The sequence below is a fragment of the Thamnophis sirtalis genome, unplaced genomic scaffold (assembly GCF_051295495.1).
Source record: "Thamnophis sirtalis isolate CommonGarterSnake01/CBP01778 unplaced genomic scaffold, rThaSir2_p1.2 scaffold_13, whole genome shotgun sequence".
Taxonomy (NCBI): domain Eukaryota; kingdom Metazoa; phylum Chordata; class Lepidosauria; order Squamata; family Natricidae; genus Thamnophis; species Thamnophis sirtalis.
Window position 1 is genome coordinate 49,057,630 of NW_028261393.1, and position 18,253 is coordinate 49,075,882.

An 18,253-nucleotide genomic window follows, 5' to 3' on the forward strand; every position below is an offset into this window, starting at 1 on the left:
AAGCTGTTCCACTGGTTAATTATCTCACTGTTAGTTTTTTGTTTTTTTTTTAAATTCCAGGCTGCTTCTCTCCTTGATTAGTTTCTATCCATTGTTTCTTGTCTTGCCTTTGGATGCTTTGGAAAATAGGTTGACCCCTTCTTCTTTGTGGCAGCCTGCAAATACTGGAATGCTGCTATCAGGTCACCCTAGTCCTTCTTTTCTGTAGACTGGCCAATGGCCATACCCAATTCCTGCAACTGTTATTCATATGTTTTTGTCTCTAGGCTCTTAATTCTCTTAGTTGCTCTTCTTGGCACTTTTCCCAAAGACTCAACATCTTTTTTTTGTCATCTGGTGACCAAGACTGGATGCAGTATTCCAGGTGTGGTCATACTAAGGTGTTGTGGCCCAGCAGGAGCCGTTGGAGCTGCCACCAGACTCCAACAGCGAGGAGCCCTATGAGTCGGCTCTGGAAGATGTGGAGGACCCTGGACAGGGTTCCGACTCCGAGCAGGGTGCAGAGAAGCTGGTTGGCCACTAGGAGGCGCCTGAGGCCTGGAGCAGTGGTGAGAGCCAAAGGGAGCGTGCTCCCGAAGTCAAGCCTTGGAGCAGAGGGGAGGAGACAAGGGAGTGTGATCCTGACGTCATGCATTGGAGCAGTGGAGAGGAGAAAAGCGAATTGGTCCTGGATGCCCGGCAACGGAGGGCTAATAGGCGTAAAAAACAGTTACACAGTTACAGGAGATAATTGAACTCAGCTGGTGGTAATTAGGATCCTCTCAAGACTATAAAAGGAATGGTTTTCCACATGCTTGTCGCAGGAATCAACATATTTACTAGAGCTGGAGAAGCTATCGTGGCTAGCTTGGCAGGCTGGATTGCTGCCAAGGTTAGTCTGTGCTGGATTGCTGCCAAGGTCTGGTCTGTGTGTTAATAAATCCTTGTCTTATCTTTGTCTTATCTTTGTCTCGGTGTGCTTTGGTGTATGAAAAGGGGGGGGGGGTCAGAACACTAAGCTTTATAAAGTGGTACCAATACTTCATGTGATTTTGATTCTGTTTATCTGTTTATAAAACCAAGGATTGTATTAGTTTGTCTGGCTGCTAACTCAGGTTTAAGTGATTGTCCACTAGGACTCCAAGGTCCCTCTCACAGATACTGTTTTTGAGCCAGATTACCTAAAACATACTTCTACCTTTAGGGTTTTTTTTCCTGCCTGTATGTAACACTTTGCTTTTCTCCACAGTAAATTTAAATCAAAAGGCATCTGAGTCGTAAACCACATAACTGTTTAGCAATCACCATGATGGGTTAAATTTCAGATCATATAATATATAGCATGCCACAATAAAGAAGCTGGCCTCAACCTTGACTTTTGAACAGATTACGAGAATGATTGAATGACGGATAAGTTGATATTCTACCAAAGGCCCAGATTCCTTCTCCTGCCGCCTCTCATCACTGAACGATATGTGGCATTATATAAACGTTTCCATTGTGTCATAAAAAAATAAAATGCCAATGTTATTGTGATAATTATAATAATTATAATTATGCTTCGAGTGAAAAGAGTTGGCCTTGGCCATTTGCTGAAATCCAAGCTATGCAGAGTTTTATTCCCGCTTAAATAATGTAAGGCAACAAAATATGTTTTTCTTCTTCTTTTTTTTTTTTTGGACAACAAATTTGTACTTCAGGGAAATCATTAAAGTGTGGGGGGAATATATATATATAATGTAACCTGATTCACATCATTAAAGATGCCCTCATAATTTCTTCTCTCTCTTTTTTTTTAATTACTTGCAGCTGATAAATGCCACATCAGAATTAGAGGACATCAAAAGCACATACATAGGTTATTTAACCTAATAAACTGTAATATGGTTAATTGGAAGACATTTGCACTATTACTGTTTTCTGTAGCTGGCTAAGTGATTGTTTCTTATAAATTATGAAAGTTTTGAGATCTATTTTATGAATGTGTAATGGATCTATTTTTTTTAATTAAAAAAAAATTCTACACAGAATTCTCCACTTGATAAGTCAATAACATATTGCATTTCAGTAGAGATAAATAGACAGAAAAGGTTTTTGCATGGTTAAATGGTGGGCATCAGTCTAAAACAAAAATAGAAATCAAGTACAGCTAGTCCTCAACTTAGAACCATTCATTCTTATGACCATTTTCCATAGTTACTGTCAGGCCTGGAATCCATCTTTTACAATTGGGCCTTCCGGCCTGGCACAATTAATGTTGTGAGAAAATGGGAGGGGGGATTATATGAAGTATGGGAGATATGTAGTCTAAATAACATTCTTTTCTCAGAGAGTCAAGGATGTCTGGTCCTGCACCTGGAGGGATGTGACTGGGAGGCATCTCCAGTTGGGACGGTGCCTGATTGGACCATGTGATGGGCATGTGGATGCTGGGCAGGGACTTGAACTTTCATTTGGGTGGGGAAAACCTGGAAGCTTTCTGATTCGGGATTTCCCAGATGTGCCAATAGCAATAGCAATAGCAATAGCAGTAGACTTATATACCGCTTCATAGGCCTTTCAGGCCTCTCTAAGCGGTTTACAGAGAGTCAGCATATTGCCCCCAACAATCTGGGTCTTCATTTTACCCACCTCGGAAGGATGGAAGGCTGAGTCAACCCTGAGCCGGTGAGATTTGAACCGCTGACCTGCTGATCTAGCAGTAGCCTGCAGTGCTGCATTTAACCACTGCGCCACCTTTTGATGTCCACCAATAGGACATCTCTAATAAAATGGAACTTTGAGGAACTTTAAGCCTCAGAGTTTTATTTTGTTGTGGGTATTACTTGGAACCCTGGCAGTTACAACAGTTGTAGCATCCCTGTACTCACATGATCAAAACGTGGACACTTGGCAATTGACTCATCTTTATGATGATCGCTGCGTCCCAAGGTTCCCTTTTGCGACTTTCTCACGAGCAAAGTCAACGGGGAAGGCAGATTCACTTAAAAACTGTGTTAGTGACTTAATAACTGCAGTGACTCACTTAAAAATGGTGGCAGGGAAGGTTGCACAATGAACCAAAAACTGTCACTTAACAACTGTCTTGATTAGCAATTGGAAGTTTTGGGCTCAACATCTTCAACAAAATTGGAGTAAGGGAAACACAGACACAACTCAGTAGAAATAAACAGGCAAGCGTTACAGCAAGGTTGTCCAAACTAGGGAACTTTAAGACTTGTGGACTTCAACTCCCAGAATTCTGGGAGTTGAAGTTCACAAGTCTTAAAGTTCCCAAGTTTGGACACCCCTGTGTTACAATTAACATGGGTGCCTTGACTTCCAATTGTAACTACTTATGACTAAAATTCTGGTCCAAATTATGGCTATAAGTCAAGGATTGCCTGTGCACCCCAATTTTTATATCAATGCAGTTTTTATATAGTGTGGCCTGGTGTTGGTCTTCGCTCCCCGCACTTGCTGTATTACCTATCGTCACTTCATCTCAAATGACAGCGTCCTCTTCTCTACATGCAAAAGGACAATTTCATCGGCGAACTAGAGAGTAGCACTTCTGTTGTTATCCAATATCTTTACAATTTAGGAAACGCTCCCCAGTTGTCTGCTGTGTGTTTTAACAGATTTCAGTTTCACTCAATCCCTTTCTCTTCCCTGGCTTCAACTTCCTGAGATGCAGCGTAGGACAAACAACGCAGAATTGCACGAAACGAAGACAATGGTCTCAAGAGCCGAATTTCCCATCATTATTATATTAAAGTGCCAGTTGGATATCGTGGCACTTCCCTCCATGTAAGAAAGACACATATCACCATCTTATTCGGTTTCGGATATCCCTCCACTAAACACATGCCCCAAATGCAATTATTTTTGAGAACTGGCATATGAAACTCAATGGCAGCCGTGGGAAAAAGAGACTTCGTAGAGTCAGGTTGATATCCTGTCATCCGTGGAAATTAAGCAGAGCATTTATCATATGTTCTGAGCGAAATAGTTTCAGTGGCTTTTATTGGGGCTTCCTCTTGAATTAGCTGAGTTTGCGGGGCCAGTAAATGAAAGAGACAAGGCAGTGTCTCATGATTTACTAGCACAACCAAGAAGCGGCAGTGAGAGCAGCTAGCTAATTGTGGATGACACTTAGATAAACAGGTGGATAGGTTCTTACTTGAGGGACAAACCAGCAGAGAGTCCCAGTAGGTTAAACTGGGAAGCAAAGAAAAATCCAGAGGAAGGAAATTCAATCTCAGATAATCCTTGATTTGCAACCATTCGATTGAAGTTACAATGGCATTAAAAAAAAACACACACACTTTTGACCATTTTCCCAATTACGCCTGTTGTAGCATCCCTAGGGTCATATGAACAAAATTCAGATGCTAGGCAACTGGTTCATATTTATGACGGTTGCAATGTCCTGGGATCGTGTGATCCTCCCTTTTGCGACTTTCTGACAAGCAAAGTCTATGTAGAAGTCAGATTAACTCAAGAACTGTGTTACTGACTTAACAAACTGCAGTGGTTTGTCTACGGAGATTCTCAGTCATACAAAGTCATGATTGTCCCAAAGGTGCTTTTTACAAGCGACAATTCTGGTTTTTCTTTGAAGATTTAACATTCTTCCTTCAGCACTCCTCCAGGGCAGGTATAAGAGAACACCTATAGCAGAACGGGTTTGTATATGTGGTAAAGGAGAAGTGGAAGATAATTCACATGTTCTATTACACTGCGAGCTATACAGAGCTTGTAGGTCTGCACATATTCTCCCCTTATTAGAGAGATTGCCAGGGAGGGCAGACAATTTTTATCTAGGCTTTCTCCTCCAGGACACTAACCCGGTTACCACGTATGCAGTGGCAAAGTTCTGTGCTGCTGCAATGTCCATAAGAAAAAAGAAATGGTTACAGAAGTATAGTACCATCTTGTACCAATTATCTGGACATACCTTTAACAATCTTTGGACCATTATGTTATTATCCACTTTTAATGTCAATACTTTTTAATTATATTTTAATGTTAGTTTTTTTTTTTAATATAGTTTAAAAACTAATGTGCATTGCTGGTCTTTGACCGTAATAAAGTTTTTACTTAGTTACTTACTCTTTGAAGATGTTTTGCTTCTCATCCAAGAAGCTTCTTCAGCTCTGACTGGATGGTGAGGAATAGAAAGAGCTATATTCTTTGTAGGTAGCTGGTCATTTTAGGCTCCACACCCATTTGCACCAATCAGGTGACCAATCTGAGGACAACAGATAAACCTCCCAGTGGTCACAACGACTCTCTAAGGGGGTGCAAATGACCAGCTGTCTGCAAGGAATATAGATCCTTCCATTCCCCACCATCCAGTCACAGCTGAAGAAGCTTCTTTGGATGAGCAGTGAAAAGTCTTCAAAGAAAAACCAGAAAGTCTGTTTCCTCTTGAAGAAGCATCTTTGGGACAACTGCAGTGATTCACACAACAACTCTGGCAAGATAGATCATAAAACAGGGCAAAAAATAAATCACTTAATAACAGTCTTGTTTAGTAATGGAAATTTGTGGGGCTCAATGAAGGATCATCTGCACTTTCATATTGTTGCCCAGAAAATTATGTAAACATGTAGTTGAGCTTAGCTCAAGGGAAATCCTTATCTAGACAAAAAATATTGGGGGTAGACAGAAGAAACCTGAGGTTTTAATGGCACTCGGGGCTAATGGAAGTGAAATAACAGTGTGTTACAGAAGGCAGATTAAGCACAAGTTATGACATTTATTAACAGCAATTATGTTTTAGGAAAATTAGGTAGCAAATCACCTCCATACTTTAATAAAGATGTTGTTGATTGTATCACCGCCGTGATGAAAAGCTGCTTCACTTCCCCTTCTTAAGAATTCATTTTGCACAAACAAGGTTTGAAGTAACGTGCAAAGACCTATCTCTAGTTACAGAGTTCTTGTTGGAAGGGCATAGATCATAAAATTAATTACATCCCCACAGTAAAATTGATTGGGGCCAAATGTTTTTCTGCCTGAAGTATTTCAAAGGCAAAAAATGGCTGGCCACAAGTATATCAGCCTCATTAAAATATCACTTTGGGGAAACTGAAAAAATGCAAAGTAAAAATGGAGAGCCGCAGTACCGAAAAGTTAGTAATAAAACAAATGTTCTGGAAGATAAATTGGTTTGTGTAATCCTTCCCTAGCATGGCTTCCGCTAAAGAGAATTTGTCAGATAGTTTTCTTGTTTCTAGTTAACGTTGTGTTGTTCTTGCTGTTCTCCAGGGTACTTAATATTGACAATATAGGTGGAAGCCACTTGTAAAATACTAAGCAGGTAGCATAATATGTCTTTTGAAAGGAACTCACTCCCCTCCAACATCATTTACACTTATTGAACTGAGAGGCATTCCTACTTTAAAGCTTCACTCAGCAGGAACCACAGAAGTATGTGAAGAAAAGTAACAAAGGAAGCAATCAGATTAATGGGACTCTGCTTTAATCTCATTAGTGTTGTCAAGAACCTCCTTTTAAAGTTTCCAACAGCGTTCTTGCTGTCTCTATTTTCGTGCCCTTGCATGTGTGAGGCTGAGAGCAAAATCACCTTACAAATATAGATGTGATGCTAAGGTTGTGTTGACCACGTGCAAATCATTCTCTCCTTTCTGTCTAATCCCCATGAGATCAGGATCCAACAGGATATGAGTGAACTTACCTGGATTGAATTCCTAGTTTATTTGGTTTGTTTTAAGTGTTTATTGTGGGGAATTGATTTACTTAAACATTATTCTGAGTGTGTACACTTCCCTTATCCTTAAGGAGACCACAGACATCTTAAGTTGTTCCAGCTGGTATATATTAAAGGGAAAGGTTCCCCTCGCACACATGAGCTAGTGATTCCTGACTCTAGGGGGCTGTGCTCATCTCTGTTTCAAAGCCGAAGAGCCAGCACTGTCCGAAGATGTCTCCCTGGTCATGTGGCTGGCATGACCAAACACTGAAGGAGCACAGAATGCTGTTACCTTCCCACCAAAGATAGTCCCTATTTTTCCACTTGCATTTTTACATGCTTTTGAACTGCTAGGTTGGCAGAAGCTGGAACGAGTAACGGGAGCTCACTCCATTACGCGGCACTAGGGATTCGAACTGCCGAACCTTCTGATCGATAAGCTCAGCATCTTAGCCACTGAGCCGCCGCGTCCCAAGCAGCATGTAATACAGAAACATTACAAGTCATAGGCATCTTGATTCAGCCTACAATACGTAATGTCTAACTTACAGTCTCAAGAGTTAGTAACTAAACCATGATTACTACTCTGCAGCAAGAAGGAAATTATAGCATGGAGTAAGCCTGCAGAAGCAATATTTCTGAACTAGGACATTCCTAAAAGGGCAGCAGCTATTAACGTTTCTAAAAGTTTAATTTTATAGTAAAAAGATTTAGCAGCATAGAGGAAAGTAAAAAAAATAAATAAAAAAATAAGAACAGTTAGCTACGAAAGAAAAGAAATAACTTAAGCTAATATTAGAGGGAATATATTTCAGAATTGGTCTTGTTTTATCGTCTCATAGCTTGTGGCTAGGATAAAAGGTCACAGATAATTGGTGAAGGTATAATGAATGCCTTTTAAAACTTGTCCCTTTCATATTTTTAGCTGAAGCAGGACATTCAGAATTGTTAAAGGAACAGGCATTTTAGAACATACTGACATTTTGAGTTATTGAATCACTACATCCCTGTTTTTAAAAAAGTCTATAGAAGATGCAGAATTTACATTAAAATCTTCCTAGGCCCAAAATATCACCCACGCCCTGTATGTTGGAGGGAAAACATTCACAGATGAACAATGTATAGAACATGTGTTTCATCTCAAGTGTATATGCTGAAAATACACCATGCAAAAAGTTATGTTCGTAAGAAGTTAATTAAAATGCATTCCCACCATTAAAATATGAAATAAATATCTGCTGAAACAGACATTTTGTTAATAATCTGGTAGATTAAAATAAATCTCTTTCTATCTCTACAAAGACCCAAACACAGACATATCATAGAAAGATATATAAGAAGAGACAGACATTGCAATCTCCGGGACTTCAAATATATTGTCCATTTAGCTTTCTTTAGCCTCTGCTAACATTGTCAGAGTGTAAAAATTACAATTGAAGAGATATTTGCCTTTATACATCATTGATCAATTTGGCCATTAAATGTGTGATAGGCCCATCCACCTGCCTCCCATCTGTCATTAGCTCTGTCATTTTTGCTCCAGGCATGTTTTTCAAGATAGTTCGAAATACACACATGTGCATGTGTGCGCGTGCGCATGCACATGTGTGCGTGTGCGCACACACACACACACACACACACCCTTGCAATTATTTCAGCTTTATGTAGGCTGCAATCTAATACCTACTTAGGAAGATATCCAAAAATTCAGAAGACAGCATTAGGGGGGGGGGGATTATGAGCTTTAGGGGAAAGGTGAGCAAATCAGAGAGGTTGTTCTTCTGAACAATCAAACTTTTCATTGGAAAATGATGTTTCTTTGAATTTGATTTCAAAATATGCTTTGGAGCCATGGGAAGCAGCCAAGTGATCCCCCAAGAAAAGACACAGCTGCTTTAAAGAGCTTCAGATAGGTGGATATCTGAAGCTCTTTAAAGCAGCTGTGTCCTATGTTGATATGCAATAGAGACATTTGGACCCGAAAGACTGATATTTAAATTTTTAATGGCACCCCTATTTGAATATGGGCACTACTTCTCTAGCATAAGCTTTGAGGTTTTGTCATGTAATCTTCAAAATTGCAAAAATTACTAAATAACCTTTTCGTATATTAGGATGGGATCAATATTACTACCTCCTAGCTAATTTAGTTTATTGGGGAATTTGAATAAAAACTGTATTTGAAACTCTCAGATGACATTAAGTCAGTAAACAAGTGAGGGAAAACACAACCTTTAGTCTTCAATCTTCCGTTATACGTTGGACTATTCAGTCTTTGTTAATTGATTCTTTTTCTTTGCTAATTTCAGCAGAAGTTAATCATGATCACCTTCTGAAATAATTATGTTAATAGTACATAACTCTACAATGTCCTTTCTTGTCTACTGATTTCTCCTAAAGGATTGCTGTTAAAAATAAACATGGCCCTAGGAACATGAATGCAAACAGAAGGAAGAAGTAACCATGTTCTTCACTCACAGTCAGATCAGATCTTCTGAGAATGAAAGTAGGGTTTTACTTTACAATTTTTGCAGTCTTTACATTTTGATCTCTGTTCAATCTAAAACAGGGGTGTCAAACTCAATTTCATCGAGGCCGCATCAGGGTTGTGTTTGACCTTGAGGGGCCAGAGTAGGCATGGCCAGGGTGGGTGGGCCACACATAGCCTGTTGTGGCCCGCCAGTGGCCAGCGAACCTGGCTGCAGATTCAGACAGTGAGGAGGTTGTGGCACACTGCCACATCAGTGTGGCAGAAGAACAGCTGGAGCCTGTTCCCAGTGTACAGATGCACAGAATGGCCAGACGAAGGGAACAGCTAAAGAACAGGGGTTGACTTGGGAGTAAGGCCACAGGTGGACAATGAGTGCCCCCCTCCCAGAGGAAATAAAAGAGGAGCGAAAGGGGAGTGGAGTTTGCAGGGGGCAATTAGTTCACTTAATTGGCTCGTGACTCTCTGAGACTCCTGGCCAGTTTTGCAGATATCGGCCTGTCAGCTCTCCAAGCCAGATAAGGTCTGTGAGTGTAAATCCTCCCTTGAAAGACTTTGCTGGATGTGAATGAGCATAATTCAGTCAATTAATAAAAGGGGTTTTTGTCGGGACCAGGAGTTTGCTTCATGCGCTTGGGAAGCCTAGATCAGAATAAAGCTCCGTTTTCACTTGCAAAGGCACTGCGGGCCAATCCTTTGCTGTTTCTATGGCAGCCCGGTGGGCCAGATCTGACCCCCGGGCCTTGAGTCTGACACCCCTGATTTAAAAAATGTCACCGTGCAATCCCCACAATGTCCATATTTACACCTGAAGTGGAATTGCAAATATGCATGGGAATAACAAGGTAACACCATGCACCTGCAAAATTTTGTTCCTTCCTTTACACACTGACCAAATTTAGAAGCTTCTGATCGGTCTGTAAAAAAGAAAGAAACCACGGCTTTCAAGTAAATTGTGATTTATTTAAATCACATTTGCAGACTCCATGAGACGGCCAGCTATGGCAGACCACATCAAACTCAGAATAATGGTACATGAGGGATCGGAGAAGAGAAACCTGCTCTGTGTTTTCATTTAGCGCTTAAAAAAAAAAACACCTACAACAACTCAGGAGTGTTCATTAGCATGCGTTTTAACAAAATTAATAGTCTGAAGGACAAGGTACAAATTTACCCATGAAAAATGAAGATTGATTGTTCTTATAGGCTGAGGATTGCGGTTGACTCAATTTAATTATTTGGAACATTTTTAATGATTTGCCACAAACTCCGGAGCATTATTTACGTTCATTTACAGTGGTATCAATCAAAACAGGAGCTCCTTGAACTTTAGTTGTTTTTCCTGAGGCAGTTATTATAATTATCCCATTACATCCGTTGATTACACACTGATGCCCTGCTGGCAATTCCCTTCTACACCAAAAGATACTTCGATTGAAACTCATAAGGGGGTTCCCCATAGCTACCTTTGTCCCACGACCACCGTGCTTTCCAATCATAGCTATATTTTTATGCCCCTGCCACGGATGCAATCGTTTGTCCTACCTTGAGGCCTTGGCATTCGTTTTCTGCGATCCCGGAATGCTGCTCCAGACTGCAGGGCTTCCAATAGATTATCCATCACTCCCGTCTCATCCCCTTCTGTGAATAGCAGAAAAAAAGTCAAATTAATTGCTTTGCAATTAAGGCTGGAACACTGGGGAAAAGAACGAATACGGAAAGCAAAAAGTAAGGTTACATTTGCATGACAAAATGCACCGGATTAAGGACATGTATGACAGGGCAACGCAAGCTGTTAAATTCCATGCAGAGCTATTGACTAGTTCGCTTCTAAGATTCTATGAAGTGAAATTGACATCCCTTCTGTTTTTTAAGACCTTGTTTTTTAATCTTACTGATAACGTGGGCCACAGACAAATATACAGATGTTTAATTTGCAGCGGCTGTTATCCTGTTCATATCTGTAGGTCCCCTAAGCATGAAGCTGGAAAATCTTGCAGCTGAATTAATACATTTTAAGAAATGCATGGGATGTGACACTATCAACGCCAGTTTAACCCTCCTGTTAATAACGAGAATTCTGGCTCTGTATTTTTTGCAGAGAGCATCTCCATTTTAATGAAAGTGTAAATACATATAAACAAGTATCTGTTTGTACCTGTCAGTTTCATTTAACTATCAAGAAAAAAAAAAGCGATTGCGAGCAACAGTTTTGTTTCTATTAACCCGAGACATTAAAATCACACTTTATACTACTAATTTCTCTCCTCTCCTGTCTCGTTCATCATTATTCACTCAGACATAATTTTACTAGAATTTGTTTACTCTGATAGAGAAATTGTGAGTTGGCCTATAAAAAACAAAACCGACTTTTTCAAAATAAATAGGCAGATATATTTTTTTTCTTCCTAAAGCAGGGAGTGTTTGGGTTGTAAAGATGTTTGAAAGTCTGGGGCGTTCAGGGAAGCAGGCTGAAGATTTTCACTTTGTTAATCATTGTTACCTTTATTTGCCCATTAATCACTGGCATTTTTTAATCTCAATCTATTTTATTCTGAGAGCTTCAAACAGCTTTTGACAACGTAAAAACACAGAACGCACAAATACTGAAATGGTCATAGAAGACCAGTCATGTTACTTCTTTTATCCACACAAGATGACAGAGTCAACTCCAAATAAATAAATAAATAAAATAGAGGGTGATTTTCTTATACCCATTAGTGGATTGACTAATCAAATAAAATATCATCATAGATTAAGGCCACATAAATTTACATCAATTTAATTTGTCTACATGCATTTATTATTAAGCTAAGCACAACGAACACCTCTTAGTGAGGACTACACTATATAAAGTATTCAACATAAAGTTTCCTATTCAGTGAAATATTTAAATAAAAACAATCTAAGAGAACTGTAGAGTATCCATATTCATATTTCTATGATAGACCACAGATGTGTATATGTCCATGGGTATGCAAAGATGTAAATACTTAAAACTTGCTGGAGGCAAAATAGCAGTAGCACTTATATTGATGCAGGAGGGGGTGCACAGGTAAACCCACCAGTGGCTGGCCAGGTTAGGTGGTCTTACTAGAATGGACCTTATAAATTCATATTAGCTTGGCTTTTCATTCTAGTGCCCTGGAGTTCCAAAGTTGACTTTTAGCTGGAGTGAACTTTCTCTCCAACTTCCTCATAAGTATTAAAAATAGGGCTGAACAGTGTGGCAAGACCCTGTAAAGGAGGGACAGAGGAAGCCAGGCGTGGGTGAGAGATAGAACAGAGGTAAAAACTGCTGACAGCTTAAGACATTATAGGAACTTCTCTTTTTTGTATTTCTCCTATGTACTTTGCTGTAACATTCCAAATGAACTTCTCTTTTTCAAAATGTCATGCTTATCTCGTGTATGGAAATTCCTTGAGAATGCACAGTGTGGAACACGGCATAAAAGTAGCATCCTGGGCAGAGCCCAGGCAGTTCAGATTTTGGTGTGTGAACACGCTGAACTCGATGCATCAAATAAACCTGTTTCTCTCACCTTCGTGGTCTCAAGTCCGGGTCTTTCCTCATCTGCTGCAACAATATACCACTTCACAGTGCTTTGCAACCCTTTCTTAAGTAGTTTATAATGTCAGCATATTGCCCCCAACAATCTGGGTCCTCATTTTTACTGACCTTGGAAGGATGGAAGGATGGAGCTGTTCAGGATCAAACTCCTGGCAGTGAGCTAAATTAGCTTGCAATACTGCATTCTAACCACTGTGCCAAAATATACAATTTCTTGGTATTAGAAAATTCCTTAATGGGCACAATAAGGCAATCATTCAATGATGATGGAAGAGGAGGGGGAGGAGGAGGAGGAGAGCTAGACATATGCTGGAGGAACAAACCACCATGAAAAGAATCAAATACAGAGCATCATCAACAACTCTAGTGAAGAAAGGGAAAGAACGATCATTTTAGTAGACTTTGGAACACAACCTGGTTGGGTCCTAGATATATTGGGAGAATGGGTGTTTCAGAAAGCAGGTGCTGTGGCAGAGAATGCAACAGAGAGCTAGTATGGCCTACTGGTTAAGGCACCAGGCTAAAAGCTAGCAGACAACGAATTCTAGTCCTACTTTGGTTAGGAATGTCAGCTAGGTCACCTTGGCCCAATTACTAGGAGATGGTGAGCTCTAGTTCAGACTTAGGTAAGTGTTGTGGCCCAGCAGGAGCCGTTGGAGCTGCCACCAGACTCTGACAGCGAGGGGCCCTATGAGTCGGCTCTGGAGGATGTGGAGGACCCTGGACAGGGTTCCAACTCCGATCAGGGTGTAGAGAGGCTGGTTGGCCACCAGGAGGAGCCTGAGCCTTGGACCAGTAGGGAGGAGACAAGGGAGAGTGATCCAGACGGCAGTAGTGAGTTGTTCCTGGATGCCCAGCACCGTAGAGCTAATAGGCGTCAGGAACAGTTGCACAAGTACAGGAGGTAATTGCACTCAGCTGGTGGTCATTAGGCTCCTCTCCAGACTATAAAAAGACTACTTGTGCACATGCCCCTCTTGTAGAAGTCAACACATTGACTAAAAGTAGGAGAACTTTTGTAACTAGCTTGGAAGGCTGGATTGCTGCCAAGGCTTGTCTGAGTTGCTGCCAAGGTCCTTATCTGTTTGTTATGCTTGGCTTTCAGCCACCAAGGTTTTGGTTTCTTGCTAATAAAGTACATTCCAGTTAAGCTTGTCTTGGCTTTCGTTACTGGACGGAGGAGGGGGTCAGAACAGGTAGGATAGCCATCTAGTCCACTTTGGGCCAATCACCAGGAGACTTCATTTTTAGTCCCATCTTAGGGATGAAAGCAGGCTGGATGACTTTAGAGTAGCCCCTCTCTCTCTCAGATCAATCCACCTGACAGGGTTTTTGTCATGGGGAAAATAGAATAAAGGGATATTGTGGTGTGTTCATTGCCTTGAGCTAGTTATAAACAATTATATATAATGTGTGTGTGCATGCGGTTGTGTGTGTGTGTGCATGTTCCAGCATAACTCTGGAACGCCTCGAGCAATTTCAACCAGACTTGGTACACAGATGACTCTAGACAAAACATACTGTGGGGGTAAGACACCCCTAAGGGTGTGTGTTGGTATTGGTATTGGTATTTATTTGATTTGTAGGCCGCCCTATTCCCCGAAGGGACTCAGGGCGGCTGAACAAAAAACCAAGGGAAGGGGAACAAATACAGAAAAGCAAGACAAACGAGACAGTAATACAACAATTTAAAAAACACAACAAGCACAACAGTTTGAGTGGGGGGGGGGAACTCAACACCAGGCTTGCTGGGACAGCCAGGTCTTAACGGCTGTCCGGAAGGCCTGAAGGGTGGCGAGGGTCCGAATCTCCACGGGGAGATTGTTAAGATACAGCCTGTTGTGCCTAAAATGACTTCTACTGTACAGTGCATTGGAGTTGCCATGGTAACGGCTTCACAGTACTCTGCAAGCGGGCTCCCTCTGGCAAGGGGAAAATTACTTTTGGTCGGGACATTTTCCGCCTATAAATAAATACCTGGGCAATGCTGGGTTATCGGCTACTATGACATATAAATATGTAAGTAAGGTAGTGAGTAAGAAGGCAAAGTTCCTAAGTCCCATCAGGTGACCTGCTTAACAGATTGGTGAAATATGGTTCATGGCAGAACAAGAGAGCTATCTAGTTCCAAATATTGTCTATTCCTGAAAAGGTTACGCAACCCACTTTTTCGGCATAAGCAGCTGTTTCGACAAGATGTTCTTACAACCTGCTATTGCAATTTACATTTCTCTCGCCACCATAAGTAGGAAGGAATTAAATAATGTTGAATTACTGTATTCCTCCTTTAGAAAACATATAAAATGCAATATTACTTTTTCAGACTAATTACCAATTTGGTGAAAACTAATTTTCTATTGAATGCTTCCAATGTCTTCAAGTATTTTTTAAAAGCAACAGAGAGAAAGTGGGGAGGAGGGGGGAAAGAAAAACGAATGTTAGAAACCCTTATAAATTGATCGCATCCCTGTTAAAAGAGGCCCACTTAATTGCTCATAAAAGCTATTTTCTTAAAGTGGATTTTTCTATTCGACAACAAGGAACTATTCAGAAACTGGAGCACTTTGCTCCACTTCATAACCAATGATAGTTTACAGCAATTTGGGAAGGAGCGGAGCGAGGTATTAGGTAGAGATCAGATTGGCGCCCCTTTCAATCATACCAAGTCGCTCACCTACATGAGTAACAGTATGGATCTGACATTTAATCCATCTCAGCAGCAGCTCAAAGGGATTAAAGTAGGTTTGCTTTTCATAAATATAATTTATTGGGAATGTTGCTGCTTCCACGATGCAGCAGATGTTTCTGAAGCATTTCTAAGTCCTGGGAAGCAAGCAATTTCAGCACAGCTCACAGACTGCTAAATTAACCTAATGAAATGTCTTTCCAGTCTGGAAACCAAATGTTGTGAGATGTGTGTGTGTGTGCGCGTGTGTGCGCGCGCACGCATTCATATTGTTCTACTGATGGCAATTTTAAGGCTTAAGAAACTATGTGTGTTTGTGTGTGTGTGTGTGTGTGTGTGTATAAATGTATGTATGCATGCATGTATGTATGTACTGTATATGTATGTACACACACAAAGAGACAGACAGACACACACACATATTCGTGCAAGGGTAATGGTGGATCAGTGGCTAAGTTGTTGAGCTTGTTGATCAGAAAGGTTGGCAGTTTGGCGGTTCGAATCCCTAGTGCCATGCAATGGAGTGACCTCCCTTTACTTGTTCCAGCTTCTGCCAACCTAGCAGTTTGAAAGCACATAAGAACGCAAGTAGAAAAATAGGAACCACCTTTGGTGGGAAGGTAACAGCGTTCCGTGTGCCTTTGGCATTGAGTCATACCGGCCACATAACAAGAGCCGAGGTGGCGCAGTGGTTAGAGTGCAGTACTGCAGCCACTTCAGCTGACTGTTAGCTGCAGTTCGGCGGTTCAAATCTCACCGGATCAAGGTTGACTCAGCCTTCCATCCTTTCAAGGTGGGTGAAATGAGGACCCAGACTGTGGGGGCAATATGCTGACTCTGTAAACCGCTTAGAGAGGGCTGAAAGCCCTATGAAGCGGTATATAAGTCTAACTGCTATTGCTATGACCATGGAGACATCTTCGGACAGTGCTGGCTCTTCGGCTTTGAAACGGAGATGAGCATTGCCCCTAGAGTTGGGAATGACTAGCACATATGTGTGAGGGGAACCTTTACATACATACATACTCATTCATAGTATTCTACTGATGGTGAAAAATTATTGTAAGGCTTAAGAAACAGTATACACACATACACATATACATACATAATGTTTTCTAAGCTTTAAAATAATTTATCGCCATCAGTAGAACAATATGAATAATGGTTGCAGGAACTGGGAATGGCTAGTCTAGTGAAGAGAAGGACTAGGAGAGACAGGATAGCAACTTCCAATATTGGAGGGGCTGCCCCAGAGAGGAAGGGATCAAGCTATTTTGCAAGGCACCTGAAGGCCAGACAAGGAAGAATGGATAGAAACTGATCAAGGAGAGATTCAAATTGGAAATAAGGAGATATTTTCTGACAGTGAGAACAGTCAACCAATGGAACAGAAGTTCCCTTCAGAAGTTATGGGAGCTTCATCACTGGAAGCTTTCAAGAAGAGACTGGACTGTCATTTGTTCAGAAATGGTGTAGTGTCTCCTGCTTGGACTAGATCAGTGTTTTTCAACCTTTTTTGTGCAAAGGCACACTTTTTTCATGAAAAAAATCACGAGGCACACCACCATTAGAAAATGTTAAAAAAATTTAACTCTGTGCCTATATTGACTATATATAAAGTAATTTTCCCACGGCACACCTTACACTATGTCACGGCACACTAGTGTGCTGCGGCACAGTGGTTGAAAAACACTGGACTAGATGACCTACAAGGTCCCTTCCAACTCTGTTAATCACCTTGCTTAGCAATCGAAATTCTGGTGTCAATTGTGCTGAAAAATTGTAACCATTATAGCTCTATGGATGGGGAAGACAGCTTCAAACCATCTAGAGAAGTTTGAGGAATGTGTGTAGAGAGGAGAAAGGACAGGCAAGAAACTCAACCTATGCACTTCTCCAGGAAACTGACAATTGTATCAGGTGTCCAGATTCAGTTTCAAAATTATTGATCAGCATTTCCTTGACAAATTTCACAACAGAAATCTCAGCTAAGCACCCCTGTTTAATATTTTTAAAAACCCCACTCTCATTCATCTTACACTTAATGTTGAAAGCCTTATGATTTCCACTTGACACCGTGATAAACTAAACAATAGGAAAAAAGGCTTCCTTTCCCATTTATTACCGCGTCAAGCGGGAATCATAATACTTTTGGCATTAACTGTAAGACAAATGAGAATGTCTTTATATTAAACACAGGTGGGTTCGGGCAAAGATTCAAAACAGAAAGTGACGAATGGAAGCTGGTTCAGGGAAAGAAACCAGGATGATGAAGCGTTTCGAAACCAAATCTTACAAGAAATGGTTAAAGATTCTTGACAGACTTACCTTACAGAAAAAGGTGATTGACGGGAGATGTGATAGCAAATTTCTGAATGGCCTTATTGTCTAATTCCCCAGAGACTAAAACCAGAGGATTAAAACTTCGAAAAATGAAGTTCCAGGTAAATATCAGGAGGGACTCCCTGATTATTTGAGTTGCCCATCAAGGGGAAGAATGTATGTACTGTTGTAATTTGTGTTCTCATTGATTGGTTGATTGATTGATTAGGTGTGGGTGTGGGTTATATAGCCATCTATTTCACTAATGTGCATCTGGGTAGTTAACATTGGTTAACACACACACACACACTTTTCAAAGCGGGAGAGCCAGCGCTGACCCAAAACATCTTTGTGAAGTGGCCGGCATGACTAAACGACAAAGGTGCATGGAACGCTGCTTCCTTCCCACCAAAGGTGGCCCCTATTTTTCTACTTTTACGTGCTTTTGAACTGCTAGGTTGGCAGAAACTGGGACAAGTAACGGGAGCTCACTCCGTTACGCGGCAC

The 18,253-nt window shown here is 40.9% G+C and overlaps 1 protein-coding gene across 2 annotated transcripts in view; it reads right to left on the minus strand.

The window, feature by feature from the left end:
- DIAPH2 (diaphanous related formin 2) overlaps positions 1-18,253 on the minus strand; it is a 353,946-nt gene that overhangs the window by 85,278 nt on the left and 250,415 nt on the right. For both annotated transcript variants that reach the window (XM_087727709.1, XM_087727708.1), the window contains one exon: positions 10,713-10,808. In XM_087727709.1, the coding sequence (XP_087583835.1) occupies positions 10,713-10,808 (96 nt within the window). The remainder of the gene's footprint in view (positions 1-10,712; positions 10,809-18,253) is intronic.